General features: G+C 43.5%; 1 protein-coding gene across 4 annotated transcripts; it reads right to left on the bottom strand.

Moving 5' to 3' along the window:
- Positions 1-357: 357 nt before the first annotated feature.
- On the bottom strand, positions 358-9,481 carry LOC139398525 (ribonuclease H2 subunit A-like). Of its 4 annotated transcripts, none has more exons than XR_011631471.1 (10): positions 9,358-9,481; positions 4,916-5,082; positions 4,728-4,799; positions 4,407-4,533; positions 4,191-4,278; positions 3,574-3,711; positions 3,197-3,284; positions 2,711-2,834; positions 1,084-2,450; positions 358-925 (listed from the first exon to the last, which is right to left on the bottom strand). XR_011631471.1 is itself a non-coding variant. In XM_071144473.1 (9 exons), the coding sequence occupies exons 2-9, from the start codon at positions 5,040-5,042 to the stop codon at positions 2,297-2,299; spliced, it is 918 nt and encodes a 305-aa protein (XP_071000574.1). In that variant the 5' UTR covers positions 5,043-5,108; positions 9,358-9,410; the 3' UTR covers positions 358-2,296. The 4 variants fall into 4 exon arrangements, 2 of the variants coding, with proteins under 2 accessions (XP_071000574.1, XP_071000573.1); XR_011631472.1 differs by having other exon boundaries at positions 4,916-5,108; positions 9,358-9,410; XM_071144473.1 differs by having other exon boundaries at positions 358-2,450; positions 4,916-5,108; positions 9,358-9,410.
- Between the last annotated feature and the right edge of the window lie 354 nt (positions 9,482-9,835).

Genomic DNA, 9,835 nt, shown 5'->3' with positions numbered 1-9,835 from the left:
AGTATGAAGCATTAGAATAATAGTAGGCAGTCAATATGAGCTGTATTTATGCTTAAACAATGTATTACCTTCATGACTTCCTGGACACTTCCTAATTATTCAAGTAAAAGGTGATTTCCTGTGCCTATGGAACGTTGTGGTGTGTGACTCGTATAAAGGCAACAGCAAGATTATTCGGGAAAGGATTTACTTGAAAGATATCTTGAAGTGTATGTTTTTCACCACATGAGGGCAGTATGGGAATATGAAAGTTGAGCATTACCTACCAACCGCAGTATTCACTAACGCAATAATAAAAACATACCTGAAGTAAACACTATTTCCTTTCCTAAACACTATGAAAGAAATAGACAATTATTTAGAAACAATATATATTTGTTGCTCATTTCACATTAAAGTATTATTCAAATGACAACATAGCTCATGAAGTTGTGCTCCAAGTCCTTTTCAATTGATCATTCAATCACAGTCGATAGAATGTTAATATGTTAACTCGTACACAAATAATGTTGTTGACTCGTCCTATACTCGTATTTGTGGCCAAATAATACATTGGAGAAAAAAAACACAGAAAAGCCCACCTCCCGAGGAGCTGGCAAGTAGGCTGTCTACAACCACACCGTTCTGCTGTTGGGGTACAACCACACCATTCCAACACAGAAAAGCCCACCTCCTGAGGAGCTGGCAAGTAGGCTGTCTACTTACATTAATATTTTAATGACCCGTATACAACCACACCATTCCAACACAGAAAAGCCCACCTCCTGAGGAGCTGGCAAGTAGGCTGTCTACTTACATTAATATTTTAATGACCCGTATACAACCACACCTTTCCAACACAGAAAAGCCCACCTCCTGAGGAGCTGGCAAGTAGGCTTTCTACTCGCATTAATATTTTTAATGACACATATACAACCACACCATTCTGCTGTTGGGGTACAACCACACCGTTCTGCTGTTGGGGTACAACCACACCGTTCTGCTGTTGGGGTACAACCACACCGTTCTGCTGTTGGGGTACAACCACACCATTCTGCTGTTGGGGTACAACCACACCATTCTGCTGTTGGGGTACAACCACACCATTCCAACACAGAAAAGCTGCTTTTTAACACACTTGATACCCATTTTTGGAAGGAACACTATTTCAGTAATATTGTAATTAAGTATAGGTCACATTTCATATACATCTGGAAACAGTGGACAGAGACTTTAAACAGAATGTGTGTGTGTTGTGCACCATGTCTAAGTGGGTGTGTGTATTCCTCTCCTTGTCTCGGTGGGTGTGTGTATTCCTCTCCTTGTCTCAGTGGGTGTGTGTATTCCTCTCCCTGTCTCGGTGGGTGTGTGTATTCCTTTCCTTGTCTCAGTGGGTGTGTGTATTCCTCTCCCTGTCTCAGTGGGTGTGTGTATTCCTCTCCTTGTCTCAGTGGGTGTGTGTATTCCTCTCCTTGTCTCAGTGGGTGTGTGTATTCCTCTCCTTGTCTCGGCGGGTGTGTGTATTCCTCTCCTTGTCTCAGTGGGTGTGTGTATTCCTCTCCTTGTCTCAGTGGGTGTGTGTATTCCTCTCCTTGTCTCGGTGGGTGTGTGTATTCCTCTCCTTGTCTCGGTGGGTGTGTGTATTCCTCTCCTTGTCTCGGTGGGTGTGTGTATTCCTCTCCTTGTCTCGGTGGGTGTGTGTATTCCTCTCCCTGTCTCGGTGGGTGTGTGTATTCCTCTCCTTGTCTCGGTGGGTGTGTGTATTCCTCTCCTTGTCTCAGTGGGTGTGTGTGTTCCTCTCCTTGTCTCAGTGGGTGTGTGTATTCCTCTCCTTGTCTCGGTGGGTGTGTGTATTCCTCTCCTTGTCTCGGTGGGTGTGTTTATTCCTCTCCTTGTCTCGGTGGGTGTGTGTATTCCTCTCCCTGTCTCGGTGGGTGTGTGTATTCCTCTCCTTGTCTCGGTGGGTGTGTGTATTCCTCTCCCTGTCTCGGTGGGTGTGTGTATTCCTCTCCTTGTCTCGGTGGGTGTGTGTATTCCTCTCCTTGTCTCGGTGGGTGTGTGTATTCCTCTCCTTGTCTCGGTGGGTGTGTATATTCCTCTCCTTGTCTCAGTGGGTGTGTGTATTCCTCTCCTTGTCTCAGTGGGTGTGTGTATTCCTCTCCTTGTCTCAGTGGGTGTGTGTATTCCTCTCCTTGTCTCAGTGGGTGTGTGTATTCCTCTCCTTGTCTCAGTGTGTGTGTGTATTCCTCTCCTTGTCTCAGTGGGTGTGTGTATTCCTCTCCCTGTCTCAGTGGGTGTGTGTATTCCTCTCCTTGTCTCAGAGTGTGGCCAGGCTCTGCAGTCTCCTCTCTGTGAAGAAGCGGTGTGTCTGGTGTGTGTTGCCCTGCTGGGCGGAGGTCTTGAAGTAGGAGAGCATGGAGGTGTTGTTCTGACGGGCTGCGGCCTTCTCACCATCCTCCTCATCATCATCCCTGATTACACACAAATACTTATGTGAACTTGTTCTACTGAATGTAGACAAACACAGCTTTCACATTACGCCTCTTCCCTTTTCACAAAGCTGAAACACTTGTATAGTACTAAAATACATTAGTAGAATATAGGGTAAACACTGAGCACTTTTCACCATCTACCACTCCCTTCTCTGGCCCCTCTCCAAGCCCTTCTTCACCTGTACCCCCTCTCTCAACGCAGACCCTCACCCCAGTCCCCCTAGCCCATCTCTCCTCACCAGTGTACGGTGACAGCCCTGCTGTCCAGCAGGGTCTGTGTGGTGCTCCAGCTGAACCTGACAAACTGAGGGTAGCCAAACACCGGGTCAAGCTCCTTCAACAGCCACGCCTTCGTCTTCGGGTCTGGAGGACACACAACAACAAGAAAAAGGTCCATTCTACTTTATTTTAAACAAATTATACCATTACAGCACTAAAACACTACTGTATTTCTACAAACTTCTATTTAACACAAAAGATGGGTCTCCATCCTTTACCAGCCATGACTTTTAAAACTGCAGAATAATACAACATTTAAACGATGGTCTCTGCACTTCTAGTGTTAAAACACATTCTACCATTAAAGGACAAAAAAATGCATCAAATTTGACTAAACTGGGATTCAATACAAGATGCTGAACTTCATACATCGTTCCAGTGTTGCCAAGCCATTAAAAAGTGTGTGTGATGGGTGAAGATTTTCCCTAAAGCGTTTCCCTACTGACCGCTGGGATAGCCAGAGCCATAGTCTGCATCCACCTCTCCTAGGTCTTCTGGAAAGTTCCAGTCTTTTACTGAATGGTCCCTGGCCACCTGAGGGAGCAGCAGAGATCATTTAGGGCAGTGATCCTCCTTCTTGGTCCCAGGTCTGTTTGTGCGCCTGTGAACTTAATCGCTGTCAAGGTTTGACAAGAAGTTGGCATGATAGCACAAACAAACTGGCACTCAGGCTACCTCAAGCCTGCTCCTGAAGAGGACTGCTAATCTGGGACAAAACCCTTCACTCCAGTAACTTTCAGATCCCTGGTCTCGAGGTACAGGAGACAAAGAGAGGAAACTATTAAAAACAAAGGAAGAGTTTGGCATTAGTGTGACATCTAACCTTGGCACAGATACTGGCAGCACTGACTATGGGGAAGAGGGAGTCAGCTTTGGGTCGTACGGTCACTTCCACCCCGGGGAACCGCTGGGACAGCTTCTCCTGGTACTTCTCTGCAGGACCCACCGTGTCCACAAACACCTGTCACACACAGGGAGGGAGGACAAGGGAGGGAGGACAAGGGACAGGGAGGGAGGACAAGGGACAGGGAGGGAGGACAAGGGACAGGCTAGTAATAATAGGTTGGTCAAATGAATCAAATGGCATTTCATTTGTCACGTGCTTCGTAAACAACAGTGAAACGCTTAGTTACGGGTCCTTTTCCAACCATGCAGTTAAAGATACAAAATAAAATAACAAAAACAGAAAGTGACAGAAGGAAGGAATAAATACACAGTAAATAACGAGTAAAAAGAACATGTCTATATAGCTGGAAGGGTAGTGACTACGGTAGAGAGAAAGGGAGAACGTGAGGGAGGGAGGCATAAAAAGGAATATAGAGAGACAAAGCAAGAGAAAAGAGGAGGGCAGAAAGAACATCTAGAGGGTTTGTTATGTTGTATGAAGGATATTGTGTTTGTATGTATCGTTTAAAATAACCAAGATGCTTTGTACCGTACCTCTTTGAGCTGTACTCCACTGTCCAGGGCGAACTGTACCAGGCCAATGGCTGCGTCATGAGAGAGAGCATTCAGGTTGTATTTTGACCTGTGGAAGAGCAGAACGGTTAGAATCATCTGTGTGTGTGTTCGGTTGTTCGCTCTCTGTGTCTCTTTCTGTGTGTGTGTGTGTGTGTGTGTGTGTGTGTGTGTCTAGTACAGTATGTGTTTAAATACCTCTGCAGCATGCTGGTAGAGATAGTGTTGGGTGAGAGAATCTGAAGAGCCCAGCCTACAAAGCTCTTGGCCTCGTCCAGCTTGCGGAATAGATCCTCTCTCTGGGCCTCTGTCAATGTCTTCGAGTCTAGAAAAGGAGACACAGTAACTCATCACTACACAACAAACAGATGCATGAATCAACTTTGTTGATCCTCAAAAGGTTTGTCACTAGAGACACAGACATGTACAATACAGTCACACAGGCATCCTTCACGACACATATATGAATTAATTATTTAACAGATTCCTCTTGAAGGTTATTGCATATCATGAACTTACCTGCCACTTTTAAGTCCTTCAGAGCTTCCTTTTTGGCGACGGGACAGAAACATATTCCGTAGACCATGGGTCCTGGTAGAGCGAATGCACGATATTAAGCAGCATCGAATGATGACCAAGCAACTAGATAACAGACATTCCGTGACTTACTAAGTGATCCATGACGTTTGAAAAGGAGGCCCACTCACCCAGTACAGGCCCCCTGCCGGCTTCATCGATACCCAAACAGCAGTCTTCTGTCTTGCAGACGTCGGGTATTGCTGAAGCCAGGCGACAGCTCACCGAGTTGTCTGCTTCAAACTCACCGAGATCCATGGTGACCTTCCACTGTCTGTTTCTGTAAGTCTGTAATCAACTGTAAACAACCAGAGCTGTAAACAACTGTACAGAGAAAGTACACTGTAAACAACAAGTGATCTGTAAACAACTGTAAAGGATAAGTAGCTTAAACAACTGTAACTAACATTTCAAGGGTCTTGGTGAGTAGCCATGTTGACATTTTGAAACGTGAAATAGCAATCAAATTGTAAGCAAGCAATTACAAGATATAGCCAGCTAGAAATAACAGTAGAATAGTGATGGGTGGGGTTGACTCATAATGCGCCGTCCCCACGGTTACATCCGCAGGGAGGGGCAGGTTTAGGGTCATTAAATATGGTGTGGATAAAGGGAGCATGGGTGGACACAGCTTTCTATTTCCTTACAACTGGTAAAACTGGTATCATTTGGAAATGTTGCATAGAAAATAGTTTTTTGTTCGTTATAAAATTCTCTCACTGGTCCCTAAACGTATTTCCTCTGTGAAAGAAGCAAAAATAACAAAGAAAACTTTACTGATGTCAACTGGATTGAAGCATTCATCCTATCTATATGATTCTGGTGACACTGGTGAGCAAAGGTTTACTTCTAGGGAAACATATAATGACAGAAGAGAAGCTGCATGTGTCTATTTATAGACAAGCTGACTAACAAATAGCCCACCAAAATGCCAGAAATTATAAGCACAAACAGGCTTCAAAAAATATCTTGCACCCCCTGACAAAAAATAAGAATTCTGCTGTCTCTGACTGTAGCCTAGACCGCATTTTCTATATTAGCGGGTTAGGGTCGGATGCGGGCCTCAGATTTCCACTTTATCACATATAGTCAAGCAGTTGTGGATGGCTTATTGGTCATTCCGGGCGGGTGTGGGTGAACAAACAGCTGACCCGTGAACCATTCACAGTAGAACTAACACGTGCATGTATCGGTAGTAGTGCAAATCCCATGCATGTACGTGGACTTAAGCTAGTCTGTGGCAGTACGCAAAGCATTTTGGAGGAATGACAACCGTGACCCAGCACTCTAACATCTTTACTTTGGTGAGTTACGGAAGTATATTTAAGCTAGTCACTAAAATAAGTCAGGCTGATAGTGAGAGTGCAGCAGAACGACGGCCTGGGCCAGAGCTAGCTCTCAAACTCAGAGGTTAGCTTCGCCCACGACTGGCCCATGTCAACTATACTCAACAAAAACATAAACGCAACATTTCAAGTGTTGGTCCCATGTTTCATGAGCTGAAATGAAAGATCCCAGTAATGTTCCATACGCACAAAAAGCTTATTTCTCTGTTTACATCCCTGTTCGTGAGCATTTCTCCTCTGCCAAGATAATCCATCCAGCTGACAGGTGTGCAATATCAAGAATCTGATTAAACAGCATGATCATTGCACAGGTGCGCCTTGTCCTGGGGACAATAAAAGACCACTCTAAAATGTGCAGTTTTGTCACACAACACAATGCCATAGATGTCTCAAGTTTTGAGGGAGTGTGCAGCTGGCATGCTGACTGCAGGAATGTCCACCAGAGCTGTTTCCAGACACTTTAATGTTAATTTCTCTACCATCCTCATTTCAGAGAATTTGGCAGTACATCCAACCGGCCTCACTACCGCAGACCACGTGTATGGCGTTGTGTGGGCGAGGGATTTTCTGACGTCAACGTTGTGAAAAAGAGTTCCCCATGGTGGGGTTATGGTACAGACAGACATAAGATGTGGACAACAAACACAATTGCATTTTATTGATGGCAATTTGAATGCACACAGATACCGTGACGAGGTCCTGAGGCCCATTGTCGTGTCATTCATCAGCCACCATCACCTCATGTTTCAGCATGATAATGCACGGCCCCATGTCACAAGGACCTGTACACAATTACTGGAAGCTGAAATTGTACCAGTTCTTCCATGGTCTGTATAGTCACCAGACATGTCACCCATTGAGCCCGTTTGGGATGACCTGGATGATGTATGACAGTGTGTTCCAGTTCCCGCCAAAATCCAGCAACTTCCTGGCACAACATTCCACAGGCCACAATCAACAGCTGGTTCAACTCTATGCAAAGGAGATGTGTCACGCATGAGGCAAATGGTCACACCAGATACTGACTGGTTTTCTGGTCCACGCCCCTACCTCTTTTGTTAAGGTATCTGTACAGATGTATATCTGTATTCCCAGTCATGTGAAATCCATAGATTAGAGCCTAATACATTTATTTCAATTGACTGATTTCCTTTTATGAACTGTACTTAAGTAAAATCTTAGAAATTCTTGCATGTTGCGTTTATATTTTTTGTTCAGTATACAACCCCCACGCTGTGTTTTAACGTTTAGAAACGTCAATCAGCGCGTGCTGATACAGCTTTCGAAATATATGGCCCTTATTAGGGTGTCCAATCAAAAACGCATCATTTCACCTCTAAGAAAACCAATGGTCCAAACATCATGTCTCTATCATAATTCATTCAAAAGTTATTGGAGTTTTTACCCTTTAGGAGGGACAAAATTAGGGTGAATAATTCAATGGAGGCATGAGATAAAAAGTGGCAAAGAATCTGGAAATCGCTAGGCTGGATGCTGTGCGAGAATTAAGGCTAACTAACAGGCTCGCCGTTGAACTAGTCATCCTTCTTCTCACATCCGGGGGCATAAAACAATACAGAGGTAAGATAGATATCGTTTTTAAGACAACACGCATTATTTTTTATATTTTAGTAAACGCTTTTCATATTAATGCGAAATTCAATGTTTCTAAGATTTTTCACAAAAACAAGCGTATCTCTGAAATGTCAACGGAACACCCGCAAGCTTTCTATTTTTAAAGCCTTTGACATTTAATTCCGCTCGTGTCATGTTAATTTAGCTTTTTGTGACCAGTGGAAACAACTTTGCAGAATTCCACAACAACATGTAAATCCTCTAAAACCGCTGCGAGAAAGCTGCACGCTCTAACAGAGCTCGGTGCTTATTACCGGATCTATTAGGTTACGAAATCGGACTTTTTGGATATAATATTAATGGTATGGTAAAGAAAGACTCCACTGGACGATTCAGAACACGAATAATCATGTGTCTTGGTAAAAGGTATTTTATACCATAAATAAGTGACATTTCATCACCAAACCTCGTGGGTGGACAGACATCCTACCCGTATTTTTCATCAGCAATAAAGAATCTTTCAAATAAAAAAATATACACTTACTGTAGCAGTTTTGCACAGATCTATACAACTATGGGTGCCTCCATCCAAAGAAACTACACTCCCCGAGTTACGGTTACACATAGGGGTTCCGAGCATGCTAGATAGCGAATTAGTACAGGTGGTCGCCTCTGTCTTCCATAAATGTCCCATAAACAAGCGCTGTAACATGGAGATGTGGCATTGTGGGAACATTAACCCTATAAAAAAGTAGTATCAATTCAACCTTTCGTTTTTTGAAAATTATTTATCGCTGGTAAGAAAGATAAAGTCCTTGTGATTCCAAAACCGTACCTCAAGCGATGCATGTTAATGTTCAGACCAAGCATCGTGGCTCTTAAAACTACAATATGTAACTTTTTAGGCGACCAGACCAAATTCACAGAAATGTGAGTTAGAGATGTCCCTCATTGAAAGTTAGAACAGATCTGTCGCTTACTAGACTATGTGCGCTATTTCTATGCTTCCCGTTCTTAAGTTTCGTTTATGCATCGTACTTTTGGTTTTGTACACCTGCTTCAAAACAGTTGAAAATACATTATTTTTGGTTATGGAAAATATATTTTACAGCAGTTTAGAAGGTACATTGATCCTCTACACTATACTTGCTTGTGTTGTCACACACAAGCAATGCAAACCATTCATTTTAGCAACGATGAAATGGCAGAGCGATAGTGCACCTTTTAAAGCATCATTATTTAACTTTTTGGGTGACCCAGATTCACATAGAAATATAAGTTATAGATCTGTCACTTTCATTAAAGCAAGTCAAATTAGCCGTAGACCTGCGTTATGTGCTCGATGTCTATGCTTCCCGTGCTTTGAGTTTCGTTTTTTTACTTTCGGTTTTGTGCACCAGCGTCAAACACCTGGAAAAAACTATATTTTTGTTTATTGAATATATACTTCACCCCATACAGAAGACGCCTTCGTCAAATGACTTGTGTACTAGTAATGGAACTGAGAGTCGTGATCTAGGGCTAACTGTCTAGCTAAGCAGTTTGTTTAATGCATATTAGAAACATTTTAGTTTCTTACTTGCGTTTAGTTGAATAATGTGCGCCGTTTAGCAAGTGAAAAGGAAAGATAAGCCCATACAATCCCCACTCACCCCGTGTGTTGTTGATGTTCTTGTCTGGTGGTCAGTCAATTTTGGCGCGGAATCGCTGACGTGAGCCTCATGCGGGGCTTCGTGGGATTTGTAGTCCCATCCACTGTATCCCTGGGTTGTATGCCTATTCTTTTAGTGCAGTACCCCTACACTCGGAGGATGGCAGCAACAGTCTTCCATTTTACTGGTCTAACTCAAGGGCTTGCATGTTAATTAAGCATTTTCCTATTTGTGCATGTGACAAATAAAACCTGAAACTTGAACATGAGTGACAACAACAATGTCACTCTGTTGAAGGAGATGCTTAGTGTGTGTTCGCACACACAAAAAAAATCCCATTGTAGGTACGTACACATGACCGAATCACTTAGGTCGGTATTCAAGCGAATGTTAACATGGTACAACAACAAAAAACACAGCCTTTCCTAAGTGGTCCCTTTCCTTCCTCCTCCCCCGCCTCCCCCTCCCTCTTGATGGC

Source organism: Oncorhynchus clarkii, unplaced genomic scaffold (genome assembly GCF_045791955.1).
Source record: "Oncorhynchus clarkii lewisi isolate Uvic-CL-2024 unplaced genomic scaffold, UVic_Ocla_1.0 unplaced_contig_5714_pilon_pilon, whole genome shotgun sequence".
Taxonomy (NCBI): domain Eukaryota; kingdom Metazoa; phylum Chordata; class Actinopteri; order Salmoniformes; family Salmonidae; genus Oncorhynchus; species Oncorhynchus clarkii.
The sequence above is the reverse complement of the archived record's forward strand: the minus strand, read 5'-3'. Positions and strand labels throughout refer to the sequence as shown.